This window comes from Nicotiana sylvestris, chromosome 6 (assembly GCF_000393655.2).
Source record: "Nicotiana sylvestris chromosome 6, ASM39365v2, whole genome shotgun sequence".
NCBI lineage: Eukaryota > Viridiplantae > Streptophyta > Magnoliopsida > Solanales > Solanaceae > Nicotiana > Nicotiana sylvestris.
Genome location: NC_091062.1, coordinates 56,970,987 through 56,995,454, shown reverse-complemented (window position 1 = coordinate 56,995,454; position 24,468 = coordinate 56,970,987). Strand labels below are relative to the sequence as shown.

The 24,468-nt window shown below is 37.5% G+C and overlaps 1 protein-coding gene across 2 annotated transcripts; it reads right to left on the bottom strand.

Annotated features, from left to right (window-relative positions):
• Positions 1-14,125: 14,125 nt before the first annotated feature.
• LOC104219766 (U-box domain-containing protein 35) lies at positions 14,126-23,241 on the bottom strand. Of its 2 annotated transcripts, none has more exons than XM_009770492.2 (7): positions 22,820-23,241; positions 22,651-22,742; positions 22,437-22,558; positions 22,165-22,353; positions 21,264-21,600; positions 15,441-15,542; positions 14,126-14,557 (listed from the first exon to the last, which is right to left on the bottom strand). In XM_009770492.2, the coding sequence occupies exons 1-7, from the start codon at positions 22,998-23,000 to the stop codon at positions 14,231-14,233; spliced, it is 1,350 nt and encodes a 449-aa protein (XP_009768794.1). In that variant the 5' UTR covers positions 23,001-23,241; the 3' UTR covers positions 14,126-14,230. The 2 variants fall into 2 exon arrangements, with proteins under 2 accessions (XP_009768794.1, XP_009768796.1); XM_009770494.2 differs by having other exon boundaries at positions 14,127-14,557; positions 22,698-22,742; positions 22,820-22,911.
• Between the last annotated feature and the right edge of the window lie 1,227 nt (positions 23,242-24,468).

Genomic DNA, 24,468 nt, shown 5'->3' with positions numbered 1-24,468 from the left:
GTCTTAAACCGTTCTTGCCAAAATAGCCTTAGAGTATCTTTCAGTTGTCGAAAGGCTATTTTCGTAAAAGAACGAACAAGTTTGTAAAGTGTCAAAATAATCCTCCCCGGCCTCAAAATTCATGTGAGATTTGAAAGGGGCCACATTTGCAAAAATAGCCATTTGGTTGCATTTGTCAAACGGGGAAAGGAAGGTGATCTTTTTGTTTCGAGGTTATAAATCTTTAATTAGAATATGTGGGTTGTTTGATTTTCGAGTTTGTAGGTCATCTTCAAACCTTTAAAACCCAGTTTATTTTAATATGAAAATTGAAAAAAAGTGATTAATATTGTTTATCTTTTATTGGTCCGAACTACGCAAGGTCTGATTCATGCGGGGTCATGATACGTAGGCAATCTCTATAAGATTCGACCATCACTGAAAAAGAAAAAAAAAGGAAGAAAGAAAAATAAAAGAAAGCGCAAGTGCATCGCATTTCTGATAGAACAGTTTAACTGCTTAGGTGCATTGCATCTCTAATATATGATTATCTGTCAAATGCCCTGACACTAACATCATGGCTTCCCTTTGCTGTGTTCATATATAGAAAAGTGGTTGGTTGTGGTAACTCCTCCCTGCAAAGCAAATGACACAGAACCTCAGAACAGGATGGGTCGGTACTGATGACCGACAACAATTGGTCGAACAGAACAACGGGTTGGTAGAAGAAGTGAAAATGCTGAGACAACATGTGGCAGACATGTATCAAGCATGGATAACTGGGAAAGCACCACCCCCACCACCGCCAAGCTTTTCAAACTCTGGCATTACCCATCCCCCATACTCTCCATCCCAACCCACTTATGACAGCTTTCCTAGCTACCCGAGTAGCTCCATCACTCGTCCACGCTACTCCCCTTCCCAATGCTACTTCTCTCCACGAGGTTCCCAAAGATGGGCTTCATTTTCCAAATACCCAGCTCCACAGAAGGCCTATCCACCCTCACAAGCCTACCGGAAGCCCCCTGGATCAGGTTTCCGGCCCAATCAAGCATTTAGGAACGAAAGGTTGCTCAAACGAGGAAAGGCTCTCACCCCTATCGGAGTATCTTATGCAAGTCTGTTTGAAAGGCTAAAGCATGCTGGCTTGATTGAGCCGCTCCCCGCATATACTCCAGATCCACATGCAAGAAACTTTGATCCGGCAGCGCAATGCGCGTACCACTCCAATGTCATAGGGCACAACATTGAGAGTTGTCGTAATTTGAAAAGGGAAGTAGAGAAAATGATCCAAGAAGGGCGGATTGTGATCGATAACAGTAACATGGAGCACTCAAACCCTATCGAGAACTTGTTGACGGAGGTTGATGATATGGAAGCTGATAATGGTCTTGGCAATACTAATGCAAAGCTTAGTGGCTAAGATGCCAATTTTGATAAAATGGGAGGACGCTCCGTTCCTTGGTTAGCAAGAGAGAAGCTGTTGGTGGTTTATTTTGTTGTCATTTCTGTTATCCGGATTATTCTTAGGGTTGTAATCCGAATATTGTCTTGTGTCAAACCTTCTTATCTTTCCATTTTTTGTCGTATCAGTTTGTTTAAGTCTCGTTGATGTTGTGTTAAGATTTTATTCTGGTTGTTTTGTTTGTTTTTCTAACCATTTCGCCGGAAGTTTAATACAAAAGCCGGTCTTTTATTATTTCCAGTCATCTTTTTATTTAGTCCTTTTGTCATTTTCGTTCAATGCCGATTCTAGGGACATGACATGCGCACACAGTTTGGGCCTAGTCTATAAAGTTAATCATAAAACCCTGGGAAGGTGATCAAAGCATTTAAAGGAAATAAGAACGGTTTGAGATTATTTGAATCCCGAGTCATGTGAAACCGGGGCAAGTAAAACATAAAGAAACCGTTAAATGCAAGATTCGCCAAATTGGCATGAGGGTCGTGCATGAGAGTGAGAGTGTCGCCCAGCAGTGCTTTAGAAATGACAAATGAAAAAGCAAGTGTTTAACATAATTGTCAAGTCCAGCACCATCGGAAGAGGCTATAAATCTATGTTCAATTGTGTTGTTTGCACTTGGCATGTTTTAAAGACTGGAATGACGAAGGCATTTTATTCTGCTACCTAAACACTTTATCTTTCGTTACCCCTTTTGAGCCTTATTTTATTTTCTTTCATACCCCTCGTTCGGAATCAATAGCAACGACTAGGAAATACGAAAAAAAAGAAAAAAAAAATCAAAAAAAAAATCAAAAAAAAAAGAAAGTCAAATGAAATGAAAGGAATTGGGAACTACGTTTGACCTGATTCCTCAAAGACGATACGTAGGCGCCTCACGGCTCGGTCATAGGGAGCACAGTGTGCATGGTGTAATAAAAAGAGAAAAAAAATAATTAATTATAAATAAATAATCCCCAAGCAAGAAACTGGGGCAAGAGTTATGCTCGTTGTAAGCAAAATTGGTTCCGAAGGTTGTAATTTTGAACCCCAAATTGATTTGTTTTTGAGCCTTTAATACCCTTTCTTTCTAAGCCTATCCAAAAAACCCACATTACGGTCCAAAGAAAGACCTTCTGATCAGTCTGCAAAAGATGCCAAGTCAGACAAATGAGAATCTTACCAGCGAACATAACATTCTGTTCCACAGCAGAAAGGACTCTAATCTCCAGCAGAGAGAGTCATACCGGCAACACTCCAAATCCCCAGCTAGAAAGTGATATAAATGAGAGAGTCTTATCGGTGAAAATCTTCACGGACACCATAAGGCGATGAAAGCTGAGAGAAAAACCCAAAATGAGAGAGGCTTGATAGTGAAAACCCTTCGGGCACTACAAGTCGAATAAGATTGGGAATCAGATGGGGAATAGTCAAGGGAAGACCTTGAAAGACGATTGATGACGAAGGATAGGCCACATATGCATGTCATGACCATTAGAGTCAGTGTTTTCATTTGATAGGTTTTTATTTATAGTTTCTTTTGTTAAAGAGTCATTTTTTCCTTTGTCTTTTATTCTGTTCCCTTTTATCTTTTCCTTTCATAGCAATTTCCCCAGTAGAGTCTGTTTGGTCAAGACCAGTGGGAAATGACTTCAAAGTAGACCATCAGCTTTCCAAGATAAGATCTGACTAGTACATCCAAGTGATATAGTCAGGAAGGAACAAGCGCGAGGCCAGTGTCAAGAAAGATATCCCCAGCAAAAGGATTGACGAGTGTCAAGAGGGATATCCTTGCCGAAATCAAAGGTTATTAAACCTCAAGACCAGAGCCCGTGGACAAAACAAGAAAAACAATAAGCATGATTTGGGAAATTCATGCGAGACTAAAAGGTCGGGAAAATGCAAGTTTCCGAGCCATGCCACGAAAGAAGAGGGATATCCCCAGCAGAAAAGGATTATCCCCAGCAAATAATATCATCCCCAACAAGTTGTGGAATGCAGAGCAAGGAAGGGAAAAGGGAAAACCATCCCAGTGGGAGTATCACAACCAACCACCGCGTTTTAAACTAACAATTTTTGTTTAAATTGAAACAGGTAAAGGAAGTGGCATTGATGACAGAAATGCGGGCCATAAGGGAGACTGTCAAACTGGGGCAGAAAATTTTCCTTTCATTTGGAAAATTTTCTGGAAGTCAGATACCCATTCAGGGTAAAATGAATATAGCACCAGTCTCAAGGGAAGTGGTCTTTGAACCAGTTTTACCCCCAGCATAACAAGTTTTAATAAAAGAATTTGTTCCCCAGCAGACAGAACAAAGGGATGACATTTGTGCTCAGAAAAGCAAAAACCATTATCATCCTCAGCAGCTTCCAGAAGAATGAAGCATCGATTTGAAGGGATAAAATTCCCCAGCAGCGTTATCCTCAACAACGTTATCCCAAGAAGATAACACTTTTATCCCCAGCAGTGTTAAGAAAGAAAAAAAAAAGAAAAAAAATTGAATTTGAAGGAAGGAAAGAAAGGAGACTCCCCAGTGGTATTATCCCCAGCAATCAGGCATCCACCTGGAGAACAAGGATGAGTAGTTGAAGTATTAGTAATCAGGCATCCACCTGGAGAACAAGGAAGAGCAATGAAATATCAGAAATCAGGCGTCCACCTGGAGAACAAGGAAGAGCAATGAAAGAAACAACAATCAGGCATCCACCTGGAGAACAAGGATGAGTAGTTGAAGTATTAGTAATCAGGCATCCACCTGGAGAACAAGGAAGAGCAATGAAATATCAGAAATCAGGCGTCCACCTGGAGAACAAGGAAGAACAATGAAAGAAACAACAATCAGGCGTCCACCTGGAGAACAAGGATGAAGAAAAGAAATAGCAATCATCTGGAGAACAAGGATGAAGAATTGAATTAACAGTCAGGCGTCCACGTGGAGAACAAGGAAGAACAGTTGAAATATCAGAAGTCAGGCGTCCACCTGGAGAACAAGGAAAAGCATCAAAACTGGGGCAGAAGATTTTCTGCCATGGTCGAAAATTTTCTCAGAAGAACAAGGAAATCAATTCAAGTTTTAAGAGATAGCAAGACAACAAGATTTGGAGAAAAACAGTCGGAGGTAAGACAATTCCAAGATGTTGAAAATGGGATCATCCGCCCTCGAATAGGATATTTGGGTTCATCCACCCTCGAATAGGATATTTTGGGATCATCCGCCCTCGAATAGGATATTCTGGGTTCATCCGCCCTCGAATAGGATATTCTGGGTTCATCCGCCCTCGAATAGGATATTCTGGGTTCATCCGCCCTCGAATAGGATATTTTGGGTTCATCCGCCCTCGAATAGGATATATTGGGTTCATCCGCCCTCGAATAGGATATTTGGGTTCATCCGCCCTCGAATAGGATATTTTGGGTTCATCCGCCCTCGAATAGGATATTTTGGGTTCATCCGCCCTCGAATAGGATATTCTGGGTTCATCCGCCCTCGAATAGGATATTTTGGGTTCATCCGCCCTCGAATAGGATATTTTGGGTTCATCCGCCCTCGAATAGGATATTTTGGGTTCATCCGCCCTCGAATAGGATATTTTGGGTTCATCCGCCATCGAATAGGATATTTGGGTTCATCCGCCCTCGAATAGGATATTTGGGTTCATCCGCCCTCGAATAGGATATTTGGGTTCATCCGCCCTCGAATAGGATATTTTGGGTTCATCCGCCCTCGAATAGGATATTTTGGGTTCATCCGCCCTCGAATAGGATATTTTGGGTTCATCCGCCCTCGAATAGGATATTTTGGGTTCATCCGCCCTCGAATAGGATATTTTGGGTTCATCCGCCCTCGAATAGGATATTTGGGTTCATCCGCCCTCGAATAGGATATTTGGGTTCATCCGCCCTCGAATAGGATATTTGGGTTCATCCGCCCTCGAATAGGATATTTTGGGTTCATCCGCCCTCGAATAGGATATTTTGGGTTCATCCGCCCTCGAATAGGATATTTTGGGTTCATCCGCCCTCGAATAGGATATATGGGTTCATCCGCCCTCGAATAGGATATTTTGGGTTCATCCGCCCTCGAATAGGATATTTTGGGTTCATCCGCCCTCGAATAGGATATTTTGGGTTCATCCGCCCTCGAATAGGATATTTTGGGTTCATCCGCCCTCGAATAGGATATTTTGGGTTCATCCGCCCTCGAATAGGATATTTTGGGTTCATCCGCCCTCGAATAGGATATTTGGGTTCATCCGCCCTCGAATAGGATATTTGGGTTCATCCGCCCTCGAATAGGATATTTGGGTTCATCCGCCCTCGAATAGGATATTTTGGGTTCATCCGCCCTCGAATAGGATATTTTGGGTTCATCCGCCCTCGAATAGGATATTTTGGGTTCATCCGCCCTCGAATAGGATATTTTGGGTTCATCCGCCCTCGAATAGGATATATGGGTTCATCCGCCCTCGAATAGGATATTTTGGGTTCATCCGCCCTCGAATAGGATATTTTGGGTTCATCCGCCCTCGAATAGGATATTTTGGGTTCATCCGCCCTCGAATAGGATATTTTGGGTTCATCCGCCCTCGAATAGGATATTTGGGTTCATCCGCCCTCGAATAGGATATTTTGGGTTCATCCGCCCTCGAATAGGATATTTGGGTTCATCCGCCCTCGAATAGGATATTTTGGGTTCATCCGCCCTCGAATAGGATATTTCGGGTTCATCCGCCCTCGAATAGGATTTTATTTTTTAAAGTTGTTGAAATCAGGAGCCCCCTCTGAAGAACAGAATGGCGATGTATTGGTTGAAGAGAGGAATGACATTCATTTTTAAAGTTGTTGTTGAAGTTGGGAGCCCGCCCATAGAACAGAGGCATACATTTCAGTCTTTAATTTTCAAGCATTGAACTTGGGAGCCCGCCCAGATAACAGAGGCATACATTTCAAGTCTTTAATTTTCAAGTATTAAAATTGGGAGCCCGCCCAGATAACAGAGGCATACATTTCAAAATCAAGTCAGAGGACAATAAAACAGAGGGTTACAATAGGAATCCCCAGCAGGAAACAATAAAATTCCCCGGCACCGGGAAACAGAAGGTTGCAACAAGAGGTCACAGTACAAACTCAAGTACATGTGTCAAAAGAAGTAAAGCACCGAAAGAAATGCAAGCAGACAAGGAAGCAAGGCAACAAAAACAAATTGTACTCTAGCCTAGCTTCTTGTTTTTTTAAGCACGGTGTAACAAGGAGATCGGTAAGCAGTAGTAATAACATGCAACAACAGTAACATTGCAGTCCAACGGTAGTCCCAGCTACCAAAATTTCTCGAACTACATTGACCTGATTCCTGTTTAGCCCAGGATATGTAGGAAACCTTTGAAGCAAAGGTTCGGTCAAATCTTTTTCAAAAAATGCTTCAACGGAGTACTCGGATGGGCAAAAATCGCTCGCTTTATCTTTGCACGAAAACCCTTCGTGTCTCCGGGCAAAGAGGGGCAGCTGTAAGCACGTGATTTTTGCCCTATATGAGAATTACTCCCAAAAAATTCAAAAATAAAATGATTTTTCTTTGGTGTACAATTTTGTGATATTTTGAAGAATTATTTGTATTTGTCTGTGCGTGTTTATTCGCTAAATTAATAAAAAATACAAAAATATGTCGCATTTTGCATGTAGGATTTAATTCTACAATTGTTAGTAATTAAAATTGTTTTACAAAAATTAAAAATTACAAAAATAGGCATCGTTTGCATTTTTAGCATTTAATGTCCAAATATACAATTTTATGCTTAATTAATACTTAATTGTGCGTTAATTGTTATTGGGAGTTAATTTGCGCCTTTATAACTTAATTTAGTTCTTAATAATAGTTTAAGTATTTTTATAATTTAGTTTTAGAAAAATAAAAGAAGAAAAGAGAGCGAAAATATAAAGAAAGTCGGAATTGGGCCTCTTCTTCAATTTCAAGCTATAGGCCCAAAAAATGGCCCAATCTTCCCTACGACCCAGTCCATTTCGAACTGGGTCGACCCAGTCCATTAACCCAACACCCCTTCTTCATTTTTGTCCAACACAAAACAAAACCAAAAAAAATAAAAAATAAAATAAAAAGTGAATTATCACTATTAATAGTTTTATTTTTTGTTTTTTTATATATATAAAAAAATCCGAAAATATTTTATTTTATTTATTATTTTTATTTTAAAAAAAATATATATATATATATATAGTAATTTCGGAAATGATTTTAAAAAAATAAAAAATAAAAAAATAAAAAAATGTAAAAGAATGTAGAAAATTTAAAAAAAAAAGTAAAAAGTTTTAAAAAATTTAAAAGTAAAAGAAGGTTGGAATTAAAAAATAAATATAAAGATATCTGAAAATTTAAAAAATTTAAAGTAATTGAAAGTAGCATTTTTAAAAGAAAAAGAAAAGATAGTGGTTTATTTTTTAAAGAAAAGTTAAATAAAGTGAGATTCTCTTTTAAAAAAATAAAAAGTGGGATTTTAAATAAGATAAAGTAATTAAAGTTGGAATTTTAAAAATAAAAGTAAATAAAGGTGGGATTTCTTTTTCTAAAAAAATAAAAGCAATTTGTAAGTGGGATTTCTTTTAATTAAAAAAATAATAAAAAACAAATCTGAAAATTTCGAAAATTTTGCTATAAATAGAAGAGAAAATTTAGGAAGAAGGGTGGAAAAAAAGAGAGGAAAAACTAGATAGAGAGAAGAAAAAAAGAGGGGGCGGAGTGAGAAGTATACACCCGATATACATTCTGTATACACTGAATATACAGGGGCAGAATTCATTTTGGAGAGTTTTGAAGTTGAAAAAAAATAGTTACTGCTTCATTGCCTCGCTTAAGATCTGAAATAGTCAGAACCTTCCTGCCTTTTACTTCTTCACTATACTTGGAGTCGTTTATAGTCTCCTGGGTTTTCTGCTATTCCTACTGTACTGGTTTGCGATGTTGCTGAATCTGTTGTTGCTGTGTTATTACTGCTGCTGACTTCTCCTTCTTTTGTTCTTGTACTGCTGTTTCCAGGTACACATTTGTACAATCTCGGCTTGAAGCAAAAAATGAAATATTAATCAGGCTTTGTTCCTGTTGAATTCCTCCTGTTTAGATTTGTGGTTGAATATAATTTTTCTTTCTTCGTATAAAGATGTAGTTGAATGATTAATGAATAATGAGGTTGCATATGTATACTTTCTTCATCTAATAATGTTAGTTTAAATTACGGAGAATAATTAATCTGTTTTGATATTATGGTCAATCTCATGTTCTAGTATTATTGAATAACAGAATATAAAATGAAAGCAGTTTTTCTTTGTACAAACTCGATCGCAATTTTCCATTCGCATTAGCCGTAAACTAATAACTAATAAGTTACGTTTTTCAGCATGTAAATAATTAAGAGATTTTCTTTTAGTTTAGAGACGAACTTAATAGAAAATATAGTCATTGTAGGTTTATCCTGTAAAAATAAAAATGAGACGAGCCTCGCCAAATAAAACGTATAGATTGCGGGGCCCTCACAAAATGTATGGTTTAATTAGAATTCGGAAGGACCGTTTAGCGAATTTCACGGTCTTCCCCAAAATAATAACGCGATAGTCTCTTTAGGCGCGTGTTTAATATTTTACTTTCTTAAGCCTGGGTGTGCATTTCATGTGACCCGAATCCAAATCCCAAAACATCAAATAAAACGTGTTCCGGATTGTGGGTGCATTTCATGTAACGCAGTCCAAAGACGTGTTTTAAGCGATGTTCATATTTCTTTTAAAAACAATAATAATAAAGCGGTTAAAAGATAAAATTTGCACATAAGTTCATATTTGTATAAAATCAGACAATCAAGCCGAATATAACAGTTGAGCGACCGTGCTAGAACCACGGAACTCGGGAATGCCTAACACCTTCTCCCGGGTTAACAGAATTCCTTATCCGGATTTCTGGTACGCAGACTGTAATATGGAGTCATTCTTTTCCTCGATTCGGGATTAAAATTGGTGACTTGGGACACCCTAAATCTCCCAAGTGGCGACTCTGAAATAAATAAACCAATCCCGTCTCGATTGTCCTTTAATTGGAAAAACTCCCTTGCACCCTCGCGGGTGCGGAAAAAGGAGGTGTGACACTAACCTTCTCACTCAGACCTTATATTATAATATCCATAACTTTTAGTATTCAGTCAGTTCAGTAGCCATTCAGTTTAGTACCTATTCAGTTCAGTATCTCAGCAGTTTAGTAGTCGTGTATTCATTTAGTTTAGTATGCATGCGTGCTCAGTTTAGTGTTCACATGTTTCCATCAGTCTCATTTAAGGTCTAGAGTTTGTCGTAGTTACAATTAGGACAATCATTCGAGGACGAATGATCCCAAAGGGGAGATAATGTAACACTCTGTAAATTCAAATTAGTTGTGAAAGCGTTAAATGAGTATTAATACGGCCTTTTAGACATGTGAAGTCCTATCGGGGTGAGTATGTGTAGAAATAATTGTTTTAGAATCAAGACCGAGAGTGAGGTGCACAAAACTCATTAGAATTGACTAAATTTATAAGAGGACCGTCTTATAGCCTTAGACAACACAAGGCCTTAAAAACTCACGGCCATAGACATATCAAGGAACTGTACAGGACATTAAACTCAACGCCCATAATAGTGCAAGGCACTGTCCAGGGCATCAACCTCAGCGCCCCAAACAGTGCAAGACACTGTAGTTTTGGTGCCTCTGATGGCACCTTGCACAGTTATTTTGGCTTATTTTGGCACCCCTGATGATGCCCCGCACCGATGATATTTATCCGAGCTACTTTTATTTCCTCCTCAATTTTTGGGACGCATACACTTATTTAAACCCTATATTCGTTCCCTACAAGCCCAAACACGTACATTTGTTCTAGAAAGGGAAGCTCTCAAGAACCTACCTTCCCCAAGATCCCTCCATCATCCAAGGTAAGTTCTAACGATGATTCTAAGTTAATTTCAATTCTCCAAAACTTTATTAACATGGGTAAATACTTCAAATCATTAGATATTCGATCGAGTTATCATTGTTGAGAAAAGAAACCCTAGAACTCGAATTCAAGAGGATTGAACTTCAAAAAGATAATTCTTCTACTCCCTAATCATTTATAGCTATGAATTGATGAGTTTTTGGGAGAATTGTAAATTGGTTGGATAAGAGAACCATATGAACTATGCTAGAGTTTTGGGTTGTTGACTTATGATTATTATAATCATTTGCGTGATGAGAAATGTTGTTAGTTACATCTATTTGAGATTATAGAATCACCTAGATGCAGTAGAATGAGAATTGGCTGAAGAAAGCACCATTAATAAGGGATATAAGGCTTTACACCCATAAGGTGTTTGATAAACTGCCTAAGTGACTAAAACATGAGCCTTAGTGCTAATATTGGTTCTTCTTGATATATATTGATATAGATTATCGTTGAAAGAGGCGACGAACATGTGATACGCTTAGAAAGGTCAGAGTCAAGGTATGTGAGGCTAACTCTTTATGTTTGGGAATGTTAATGATTCTCCCTACATTATGTTTCTTTTACAACGTTACTAATTGCCTTAGGAATATAGTCAAGCCTAGTTCCTTGAATAGTTGCAGAACTTTTATTCTCTAGCTTCATAGCTCGTTAATGACTTTCATTCTGAACGTTGTGACCTCAGTGCGCAATCAATATAGACTTGGGTTTGATGCCCATGAGTCTCAGTCTAGATTATTCAGCATGTCATAAATAGTTGAAGTTTCAATTTTCATAATCAGTTCATGAATAGATGCCTCAGTCTAGTCCTATTTAGTATTCCAGTATCATGTAACTCAATATGATTCAGTATCAGCATCACATAATGTAGTATGATTCTCAGTTCCTGAATTTAAATCCCTGAATGTTGAACACCTATATTTGGGCATGAGGCCATAGTTTATATGCTTTTTGCATACTTGGGCCTGAGGCCGTAATTTATGCTTTATGGATGTTTGGGCATGAGGCCGTAGTTGATGCTTTATGAATTTTTGGGTCTGAGGGTGTAGTTATGTATAAGTATATTTGGGCCTGAGGCCGTAGCTTGTGCACATATATATTGGGCCCGAGGCCGAAGTTTATTCAAATAAACAAGTTGTTCATCATTCAGAAGAGGGAGTATTCATATCCTTACTTCCTTTGTTCAGTTCAATTATTCATTATCATTTCTGTTATCAATTATCGGTTATTATTTATCAGTTATCAATTATCAGCTATCAGTTATCAATGCAGTTTCAATTTCAACAGTTATCATTTCAGTTATCAATTATTAGTTCTCAGCTCAGTTTCGGTTTCAGCATTTACAGTTCTTTCTTCCAGTTGTTTTACATACTAGTGCAATTCAAATATACTGACGTCCCTTTTTGCCGGGGGCCTGCATCTCACGATCCAGGTAATTATTTACAGGTTGACGATTCAAAGCGCTAGGATTTTCGTACCAGCTAATTGGTGAGCCTCAGTTCTTTCGGGGCATTATCATCACTTTTTAGACTTTCAGTATTTACAGGATTTCAGTATTTACAGACAGTCAGTATTTTCAGTACTTTATTAGAGGCTTCATAGACTAGAGTAACAGTTAGACAGAGTCACATGCTTTTCATGTTAAGCAATATTGACTACAGAGATGTTTCGGACTTGTATTAATGTTTCAACACTTTTATTTATATCATTCAAACTTTTAGTATATCAGCATGTGTTAGTTTATCTTCCGCATTCAGTATGTTATGATATCACATGTTGATTCAACCAGCCAGTTGGTTCGCTCGGTCACATGTAGTTAAGCAACGAGTATCGTGTTACGTTCAGGCCTAGGTTCGGGGCGTGACAAGAAGCCTAAAATTTAATCTCATTTGTTTCATTAAAAAAATTCTCTTTTTTTATTTTCCCCTTTTTTCCCTTTTTTTTTGTCTGTTTCTTCCTCTTTCTTTTCACATCCATGCTCCTCCATCATTTTCATCTCCTCCATTTCCACCACAGTTACGAATACAAGTCGTGGGACTCGTGAAAGGAGAAAAATCATTAATAGAATCTCATTTAGTTTGTATTTACTGGTACTTTCTATAAATTATGTCATAATCGTGAATACAAGAAATTATAGTACATCAGAGCAAACTAAGATGTATCAATATAATTCAAATGATCTAGGGTATTAGAAATACTTCTTATGGTCTACTTGAAGATCTTCATGATGAGACGAGAGGCTATATATTCCTGGCAGATGTACAACAAAGTGAATTCATAGTATGTTGGTCATATAGCCTGTTGATGCGGTATGAAATGAAAATGAGAAAAAAGAAGGAGAATATGTTTTTCTTTAGTTTGGATGAAGCTCGAGCACTCCTTTATGGTGAGTCGCAGATGTCAAAAATTTGCTATTGGGTCAGGTCCACAGGTCATGGGTGCTAATTAGCTAGTCCTCCTCTAAAATCCTACTAATATATAAATACACCATTTTTGACGTAGAAACAAATACATTTTCAATTAATAGATAATGTTTATGGTTTACAAAGAAAGAAAATTATCTGCATCTTCAAAGTGGATATCTATGTAGTTTATGAAAAATAGGAGTTCATCTACTTTGTGAGGATTCCTAATGATTGGTAGTTTTAAGTTATGGTTACAAGAGATTCGCTTCCGCATGGAGAATTTTTTTAATTTCCTAGCCTAGTTCTTTACATCGATTTACATCATTATCCCTTTTCATATTTCATCTTTAGAATGAGAAAGCTAAGCCTACCCGAAATAATTAAAGAAAAAGATAATTAAACACACAATAAAGTCTTTACTAATAATAAATAAATGAAATAATAAATAAGTCGAGCTTAAAAACACAATGTTAAATTACGCAGAATTATCATCAAATTAACTCCCACCGAGTCCTATAAATCTTTAAAGCTCCAAGAAGACAATTGTCCCAACTCACGAGCCCCATAATAACACCTTATAATGAACAGAAGATAACGAAATTCTTCAAAGTAGCCATTATACAATAATTGAAATGAGTGGCCTTTTTTTTTCTCCTACTTTTTAAATTCTTAAATTCTTTTTCCCCTTCAAGCCTCCTTGAGGGGGGGGGGGTGCAGGCCCCTACCAGTGTATTGATACCCAATAACTGTACAAAAGAGAGGGGACATGTTGTCTAACCTCTTGATCCTAAATGAGGAATGTACAACACTATTTCTGTAAAAAATTATATAGAAACTTGGAGATCCTATCCATGACAAAATGGCAGTGCAATCTAAACTATCACTATGCTTAAAATGAAATGGGGAGGACTACTCCTTAACAAGATATAACATTGAAGAGACAATATATGTTGCCTACCTCCGCCCCCTTCTTTTCACAAACATATAAAGGCAGTCTGGTGCATGAAGCATCCTGTGTGATGCATTCACGTAGGGTAAGGAAAAGGGTCGTACCCCGAGAGAGTGATGGTAACCAACCTAGCATAGAGCAAGTGTCAGTGGCTGATTTTTTGCTCGAACCCCTAACCTATATGTTACACATAGACACTTTTACTTTTGCTCCAAGATAAAAATATAGTAATTGATTAGTTATTAACCTTGAGCACAACATTACTTGCACAAAGCTCTCAATTACCTGAAGTCTCTCTTTTTTTTCTTTTTATTTCAGTCATATGCAAGTAATTCGTAGAAACTCAAAAAATATATTACTTTCTTAATATATAATAAAATTAAGCAAAAAATAGATAACATACCAAACATATCCCTCCCCCTTTCTTCTCTATTGACTGAAGGTTCATCTCAACTCAAAGAAATAAACGTAAAATATTATCAAAACCACAAGTATCCTAAGTAAGCTTTGATACTTTATGGCCTTTTGAGAGTGAACTAAGGACTTTAGTGCAGTCTTCTTGGCCTCAGATTTTTTTTGTGCTTTTCTTTCCGAACGCTTTCTCCTTTGTGCCTCTCTTTCAGCCTTTTTTTGAGCTGCTTTGGCCTCTTCCTTTGATGCCATTCTTAATGCCTCTTCCTTCGCAACACAGGCCAATGCCTCTTCCTTTTGACGCCTCGCTTCTACTAGTTTCTTCTCATCTTCCTTCCTCAAATTCTCAAGTTCCTTAACCTAAATACCATAGAACTGTTAACACATATATAGCACATAATTATACAAAACTATATGATGGTATGACTTTTGGACGCTATCAAACTGCCAAGTTCAGGGGTTGAAGACTATCAAAGTGCAGAGTTTAGAAGATAATTAGGACCAAAAATTATTTCAGGTACGCACCAAATAAAAAGTGTCAAGTTAGGTGTCCTGAGATATTATATATGCCAATGTACATCAACAACAACATACCCAAAGCGGTCCCACAAGTGGGATCTGCGGAGGGTAATGTGTACGCAGACCTTACTCCTACCTTGTAAAGGTAGAAAGACAGTTTCCGATAGACCCTCGGCTCACGATGAATGTATGTTGAAAACCTAGCAATACTTTCACAAGTGGAGACAAAAGGTAAAAACATATATTATACGAAACTTAAAACTAAAAACGTATGTTTGTGGTGCAAATATAAGTAAATGCGCACACTAAAGTACGACTAATTAAGGTTTAAATGACACTAATAATAAGAAAAAAGATTCGGTTCACGCACACAGTCAAAAGTATCATGTACAAAAGTAGTACTTTGTCATTTGCATGTCTTTCGATAATTTTGATCACTCTTTATCATTGTGCTATTGTTTCCTAAGTTGGTAGAGAAATTTTTGTCAAACAAAAAACTACAGTAATTGACAAGGAATATTAGTTCATGTTAAATGCTGAATAGACATTAAGGAGCGATTGTTTGAATTGAGTTGAAAGTGAGGTGGTAGATATTGCATGAATGTCTAATAATCTATTCAAAATTGTGCAATTAGAGAGAAAAACTAATGAAAGCAGATTATTTTTAACTTTCTATTCCTTTCCATCATGATTAATTGATTAAAAGGGCAATTTAATTCTTTACCTTTTGTTTCTCTCGTAGTGCTTCTTTGCAGGCTGCATGGTACATTTCCATAGTCTGAATTGTTTGTAACTCTAGTCTTCTCATCTTTTCTTCCATTTCTTTCTGACAAATTTAACATGTCAAATGTTAAAATTCCACTGGCAAATCAAACAATATTAGTCTGAAAACAGAATATCTTTATGATGTTATTGACGGTGTTCTTCAAAAGATATGTTTCGATATTTAATTGATTTAATTTTAAGCTAAAAATAAATTATGTCAGTTAAAAACTCATATTATTTAAAGGGCCTACTCATTACCCAAGCGTTTGCCACTTCACTCTACCCAATGTCACTAGATTTCACTAACATCATTTATGATAATAGGTTTGGAACAACTTGCACGCACCACAATTGGTCCACCAAATAGTCTGTTACAATCCACAACCACATGTATCAGGTGAATCGCCACATCAAGATTGGAGTAGATTTGCTCACTTGTAATATGTTACCACCATATTGGAGCTCCAAATTTGACTAGATATGCAATTGGACTTCTCCCAATATGACTAAGAACAATGATGCCAGTTGGAATTTCAGCCTTTTTGCATTGCCTACTTGCTAAAGCAAAAATGAAATAGCTGATCATAAATTCTATGACATTTTCGAGACCTCACTAATCAGCCAACCACTTTTTAGTTCATAAGAAAGAACCCCGGTTGTAAAACAAATATCCCTCCGTTTTACTAAACACAGCTCAAAAGTTTATTGAACTAGCAAGAAAAGCCTAGTCCACAGCCCACAAACAACGCTCCTAGAGTAGGCAAAGGAACTAAAAAAAAAAAATGTCTCATAGGGTTTTATTTAGGGAAGAGCCAATCAAGTAAATACTCCATTGCAATTTGGGAAAAAGAGATATTGGTTCAACACTTCCAACCACATGATCCGCTGACATGTAAAGAGGTCTGCCAGACACGAAGTGCACTATACTACCACCTTGACTGGACCGTGCCCATGCTTTAAGGATAGAGTTTGGAACATATATTAAGATGGTGGTTTGGGACCGTTAATGACCAACTTTTCTTTTGTAAATATCACTACTCCATACAGTGATGGATTTCTTTGTAGATTTCATAGCTCTAAATTACGCCACTGCCACCTTAGATAAAACATTCCTCGTAAAGCTTCAAAATGTGACTTGTACAGCCTGAACTTTCTTTACTACACCTGGAAATGTATTAGGAGAACTAGAGTCCCTTTATCTATGCTACATCGTCTGATTACAAATAGGAAAATCATGTGGTACTGAAGATTTGGTATACTCTTAGTCTACTCCAACTATTTAACCCACAATTCTCGGGCACACCTGATGGGACGCTCAAGTACGAATCGTTAAAGCAGTACTTCCGCTAAATATAATTTTTCTTGGCATATGTACTTATATTCTGGAAAAAGTATTCCAATAATAGCATATAATCCTCTAGAGAAATGTCGGTCTGAGAGTTATTTGTTCGACATTTGATGCCCCAACTCCACCAGTTAATGCTAGTGCCCGAATGAAGGATTTTGTATCCCACTTCTAGAGATTGCAACCACATCATTAATTAAGGATCAAATCAACATTAGATCAACGACATGATGCAATGACTTAGCAACATCAGCAATGTCATCAAACCCACGGCGCAAAACAAGCACTATTTTGCTAGGGAGCTGGAGCTTCGAAATGCTAGGCAGCAGAATGAATATTCGACTATCAGTGTTAACCAACAACTTTCATAGTCCTATCAAGGCCCACGTCTTATGGTGGCTCCACCTTACAGTGTAGAAACATTTCATCTATGTTGCTCGCACTCTCCAAAAATGTCACTGGGTGCATGTCGGATCCTCCAAAAGTAGTGTATTTTTGGAGGATCAGACACGGGTGCTGCAGTATTTTGGAGAGTCCGCGCAACATAGCATTTCACACTATGGCCATCATGGACAGCTCCAGTTGACTATTTCTTTCAACATGAAGCAACTTACCTAGTAGAACAACCGTCTGATCTTTAATATGAGAAAGTCAATTTTTGGCGAGTACCATAGGTTCACCTATAATTATGGCACTCCTCCATTTCCTCTCATCTTTAACTCATAAAACAGTGGTATCGCTTGCAGTTACTTAGAGTGTGTATGAAAGGACACAATTAATTATACAACAGAGCAGCCATGACATAATCCTCCCTCTTCATGCTTGATTCCTTAGCTATCCCAAACTAGCAACACTTCAAAGCTCTGCCTGCTAGGCATGTATCTACTCCACCAAGGTCAAAACAACCTACAGTGGCTCCTACGCCAAATCCAGCAAAAACCCTTTATCTGTATGATTAAACTTCACAGTTGAGATGATGAAGTGTTACATTGGCATCAACCTGAAGTCGGTAGATAGACAGGCGTACAAAAATCCTTAACCAAATTGGGTCGATAGGATAGTACTGCGAACTCCACAATTTGTTAGTATTTCTCGAGTAAGACGGCAAGACCACCATTGAGAATATTGGATGGTTCAAAATCACAATACATGAAGATTCTCAAAACAATTGTCCCAAATTGCGACTCTTCTCCCTCTTTCACAAGCAGAGACTGCTTTTGCATGGTACTCCTCACTACTAGCCAGCTCAATTCAATATTGGATAGACAAGGAGAGAAAGTTGTGATTTGGTTAATCTTAGGCAACTAGTAGATGAGTCAATTGTTTATTACCTCCAGATATTCTGCAAGATGCGTAACAAGTGTCATATACAACCTCCGGGATCTCAGTGTGAAATCACAGTAGTAAGTGACATGCATCCCAACTGAAATAGCAGGAAAAAAGAGCCTACGGAGTCAAAGTCCACATCTTGTGTCAATCGTCACTTAGATCCGGCCCACCCAACTAAATTTAAAAAGATTCCTCAGCAAATGCAGATCCTATCAATACCTACAGCTATCAAAGACTGTGAAGCTTTTCAAAACTGAAAACAAGGACAAGTACCTATTCAGCATCTCTAAGGTGAACTGATCTTCGGCTATCCACTCAAAGATAAGTAGATAAAATTTCTGAGCGACATAAATTGCCACCAGCTGAGGAAATAAAGATTAAAAGATAATGCAAATGGCACAATACCTATAGTCACTCCATCAACAGCTGCCCTATCTTTTGTAATACACTACAAAAGGCTATTGAGGATAGTAGTTTCAAATTGTCTGAGAAGAGTGCCTAAAGATAGGGAAAATGCAAGGTGAAGAAACCAACTAGAAGGAATGGAAGGTGAAGGTAAAGGAGCATTCAATGAGTCGTTAGAACCTAAGTGGCATGTGAACTAAGAACAAGAAGAAAGAATGAAAAACAGTAAGTCACCAAGAAGAAGACAATTTATATAAGGGGAATGAAATGCTCGATAAGTTGCCACGAAAATCGTAGCAAAGAAGAGTCGCACCATCCATGAGGTAGTGTACGAAGTCATCTACTCTTTCAAAGTCTCTAAATGAACCGAAGACAAAAGCAAGGAAAATAAGCAAGTGTTGTCCTCAAGATAGAGGAGTCAAAGGCTAAGCAAGTCGTTTCCCAACTCAGAGTAGAGAGAGAAAACGTAGAAAAAGGGGCAAAGCATAAGGAGTCATCTACCCGTACTCCACCTTCAACTAAGACCAAAACCTAGATAAAAAGCACCATTAAGATCAGAACCTCCAAAGGAGCCAATATCAGACCACTCTTAGCTTCACTGAATAATATGAGGAGTGGTAGAAATTAACCTCGACAAAGGGGTGTATGTTGTTCTCATCACAACCATCAACAACATTAAGAAAACTTCTGGAAAAATCATCAAGCTCGATGTATAAACATTGAGAAGGAGACATTGGTGATCAATAAAACACAGCATATGATCACCTAGGCAGCACTAACCAAAACATGCACCCTTGGCATTCGAAGCATACTCAAGGACAAAAGCCAACAAGCAGAGAAGAGACTCAAGAAAGAAGCTCAAAAGATTGTGTCTGAGAAAGGAAAAGTTGCAGAGTAGTAGAGCAGTCAAAGACATCAGCATCGCCTTATTTATTAGAAGAGTGGCAGATCGACATGGCAGTCCAAAATGGACTAGTGATCATACTCCCCGGATGAATCCTTGCACTATCAGATGACTTGAAAGAACCTGAAGGATATCTAAAATGCCGACGCAAAATAGAATACCCTAGCATACGAAATAATGAAACCTGCAATGATCATGCTTAGGAAGTTATCTCGTATAACTCAACAGTTGAAGCCCTTGCAGCACTAATGAAAACCACTCAACACCATGCGGATCAATAGTTTTATGAAGGTTGCCAAAACCAGGACAGATCTAATTATAACCAGCCGCAAGATGAAAAATTTCATGAGAGATTTCTCGTCAACATTAGGAGTCCTGATTGACAAAATTTTTGTGGGCTATAAAACCACCAATATGGAAGTATTTATCATATACGTCAAACTTCCTTACTGTGTCCTTTTTTTTTTATGAAGTAATTGGTTTCATTACTGGCATCAAGAAGATGCATAAATTACAAAAGAGTGTAGCAATTGTTAGCTCCCTCCCTCTGGCACATGTAGCATCTATTCACAATCTGAAAATTCCTCTTGGTTAAGTTGTCTTGTGTCAGACAAGCCTCATAAAGTGTCCTCTTAGGGAGAGACTGAAAAATCCTTCCTCCTTGCAGTAGAAGCTGATTTTCTTGAGAGGGGACAAAGTGCAAATTAGCCCAACTAACAAGAACATATCAGGTGACATCTGTACGGGGGAAATGGTATTTTACTCCTCATGTATTGTCCTGATAAGAGTACCAGAAGGTTATAAAGTAGGTGTCTTGACTATGTGCTATAACACATCTCAGAAGTTCGCTATCCACCATCAGGCTGACCAACCATCTAGCAATCGCTTAGATGGTTGAAAATGGTGAGAAAATTGTCAAAGACATCCTCCATCAGCAAATTATCATTATGTTCACCCAACCTAAGGATCCAACTATCCCCTACCGTACATAAAGGGCAATATGGTTTGCTAGAGTAGTTGACTATGACAAACAGAGAATTCATTTTTTCTGGAAGAAAAATAAATCACCCACATTTTAAGCCCATGATCCACTTATTAAAGTCAACCTTGCTAAGGAAGAAGATTCTATGCCTACCAAAATCAATGACCTACTAAGCGAACATGAAAAAGTTGAATCTGAAAATTTAGTCAAACACTTCCGAGACTGCTTTGCCTCGAATTACATCGAAATGCCTAAACTTATTTCAAGAATCGATAGAATTATCAATGGCATTAATAATGGATTCAGGCCACAAAGAAACCTGCAAGAAAATATGATCTTGATGTTCTACCTCATGTGAAGCAAGTGATGGAATATTTGTTGAAAGCTGAGTTCACTAAACCAGCAAAGTATGTTCAATGTCAATTGACAAAGTCATCATGGTTTACTAGAAGATTACTAAATCCAAGATCTGCATCGTCTTATCACAAAATTGGTAGTTGTATACAACTGAAGATTTGGACAATTTCTAGGTCAAGTCCAACTAATTTCACCTGCAACAAATTGGGATTTGAACTAGGGGTCCAAGTTATTACTCTTATATCTCAACCACTCAACTATTTGCTGAGGGTACTACTAGATTATACTAATATATGAACATATTTTCGTTTTCATTGTTCATGATAATCACCAACGCTTTGTCCCCAACCCTCTGCTACTATCTTGATACTGTTAATCTAATTTTTTTTAATAGAATCATTCTCTCTAGGAAAATATTTCATATCATACTTAACACAGCTGAAAGAAGTTTAAAACTTACAATTTTATCTGAGGACAATGAGTTTTCTTCACATTTCTGTTCGGATAGTAGCAAGTCATATGCGGAGTCAAGATGATCAACCAACCTTGTAGGACTAAAACCAGAAAACTTTGATCCAATGAACCTCGTAGGGTGATCACCACTTTTGCTGTCGATGAAATTCAAAGATTTTGAAGGACGACGAGGTTGAAATTCACATCCTAAATTATCATAGCAATCCAGGAATACACTATCCGTGCTCAGTCTATCTGAACCTGGAAATGAGTGCTCGGCTTTTGGCACATTAAGCTCATCTGCTATCTTGTTTGTTGATGTACTAAGCCTCGGAAACGGCGACCTGTTTCCATGCATATGGGAGATTTCATGACTAAATGTGGCTATCTTCGTAAAAAGTTACTGAAGTGTCGATACACTTGGATTATGATGATCAAGGATGTAAACATGTCAAGATTACCAAGCCTAGAAAAGGAGGAAATAAGAAAATTGACACTTAAAACTCTGTATTACATCTGACCTCGAATTTTGTGACAGAAATTTGAAAAAGATTGTCAAATACTTGAATTTAACTGGTTCTTTTTTTTTTCTATCATAAATTGTAGTTTTGAGGTCATTCAACCGATATTCTAGCTAGTGTATGGAATGTTACAGCCTTAATTTCTAGATTCTCAGCAGTGAACCTCAAATTCTACAGCCACATGCTACTAAAATTTCATATTTGTGATCAAATATAAAGCTATTAAATCAATAGTATATCTGTAGCACAAAGATGAGAAACACAATTTTAGCAAAAAAATATGCAAACAGCAAAGAACAAATGCTTACTAGACACCCTAATTACCCTGAAAAAACTTAAACCGTGAATGAAATATGACCCTGAAAAACGTGTATAATTTACACTTACATGAAACTAGTTGCATCAAAGTTGGAATTGCGTAGTGGAATTTGTATGCTAGGAACTGAGGATCTCTTTTTCAACGGGTGAGAAGCCAATCTTGCAGAACTGATCTTTCCTTTGGAAACTATGTAAATATTGCAAAAGCTCGGTGCCTTTTTCAGTACAATATTTGCAACATCACTTTTAGTGAAAAGTCTGTCATTAAAGTTCATGTGACTATCAATTCGCCGCTACTAATTTTTAATTCTAACGTACTTTTGCACAGATATAAAAAGTACCTTGAAATCCCATTCTTTGATGGACAACCAAGTACCAAATTTTGAACTCTATATAGTGAAACATAGTCAATGAGAGCCTTAGCAATGTCATGACCTTCAAGTGTGATTAGGTCATATGCTACCTGAAAATTTGTGTAAAAGAGTGTTATAATTTTTTAATTGTCGCTGCAACAATTAGCATTAAGGGAAATCGTGTATAAATTGGTTTTCTCACTTCTTTGAAAGAACAAAAGACTCGAAAAGGAAGAAACAAATCTGTACATTGGTTGTTTGGATCTTGTCCAATTGATAGATCATTGCCTCCTACTGCAAAAGAAAAGAAACACCAAAATTAATTAAGGGTAAAACAAGAACACGCGACGATGCTACACAAACAGAAATACCTATGCCATTGTGAAACGACGTTGGGGATGGAGGTGTTGATGGAACATGGAGTAACGTGACCTTTTGGCCTTTTGCAAGTACATTCTCAGTAGCCCATCTAAGTGCATATTGACTTCCTTTATTTTTATCAATGCCCACAGCTACCAATCTTTCTTCATGCAATCCTTGAGGACTCACCATATGAGTTTATTTGGATGGAAACGATCAACAATTTCAAGATCCAAACAACGTCAAGATTTCAGGAGGGAATAATTTTCCCAACATTAATTTGGAAGAAGAAACCCTGTCTATCGTCTTCTTTCTAGTTTTGGTCAAAATCAACATTATGAAACACATAATGGTCGTCAAGAATTCACTAAACCATTTCCTGATTAGAAGGATGACCATTATTCTTGAACTTTTTCAACCAAAAGACGATAAAGAAAGATAATGTCTATACATGTTTGAATTTAATAGCAAAGCTTTTGCATGACATTGATTTCCAAAAATACAAAAAACCACCAATTTTGGAAGGCTTTTTGTTGCTCCCAAACGCACACGCAAGTATACGTGGTCGACAAGTAATATAGGATTGTAACTCCAGATATCGTACCCACAGGGACTTGTGATTAACTATCAACTAAATTAAACCCAAACAATTAATCTATTCAAGCGAATTCTAAAATATGAATATTTAACTAAAATTAATCTAACGTAACAAACTAAGAGATAAAAGAAAACAAGTTGGCGAATTATAGAGACGAATTCAATGTGAGTGAATATTCTAGAGCTATGGGTTAGCTAACAATCCCGTTAAGTTTTTTCACTTAAATCGTCTAATTAATTTATCTTGTTTATTGGTTGACAGGGTTAATATTGCTCGTAGCCTTCTCCCGAAGTACAACTCGCCTATTCAAGCTAACCTAACACCTATATTCCTATGGAATTAGGATTAACAAGAACGCATTAATAATTCCTGTATAGTAACCAAGCAAGGCGATATGTATATTCCTATCATAACCGCAAATCCGCCCTCCCTAAGAGTTAAGATCTTGCTCTACTCAACCTTATATGCAATCTAGAATTCCCTCTCCCGAGTTCAATCCTAGATTCATAGATAATATTCAATTGGTGATCAAACAATCAAATAATTAAGCGCAAGATTGAATAAATAAACCAATATGATAAAATAACAAGAACAATTCAAGCTTCAAACTACAACGTTCATGTAGCACCCAAAACTCTAGAACAAATAAACTATAAAATTAAAGGAAGAGAAGAGAAGAAAAACTAGTTAGAAGCCTCCTTGACTGAATTCTCCTTCAAAGTATGTTCTATATCACCAAAGTGGCGTCCTCCCTCGTGTCCCGGGCAAAATAGGACAAAATCCGCGTCAACGGCGCCCAGCCTCTGCCCAAATTGCACATACTGTTTTCAGCGCCACAGGTGGCGCTAGGCGCTGCATGTGGCGCCCAAATGGCCTCCTTTTTCGATTTTGTTCGTTTTAGCTCAAATCTTGCACGTTTCGCCCCAATTGCTCCCGAATCATTCCTACAAGTAAAAACACTTCAAATTAATATAAATCAGCATTTAACATCCCAAATTCATGAAACAAAAGTAAAATATGAGGCGATATACATAAAAATATATATACTTTAAGCTAAACATC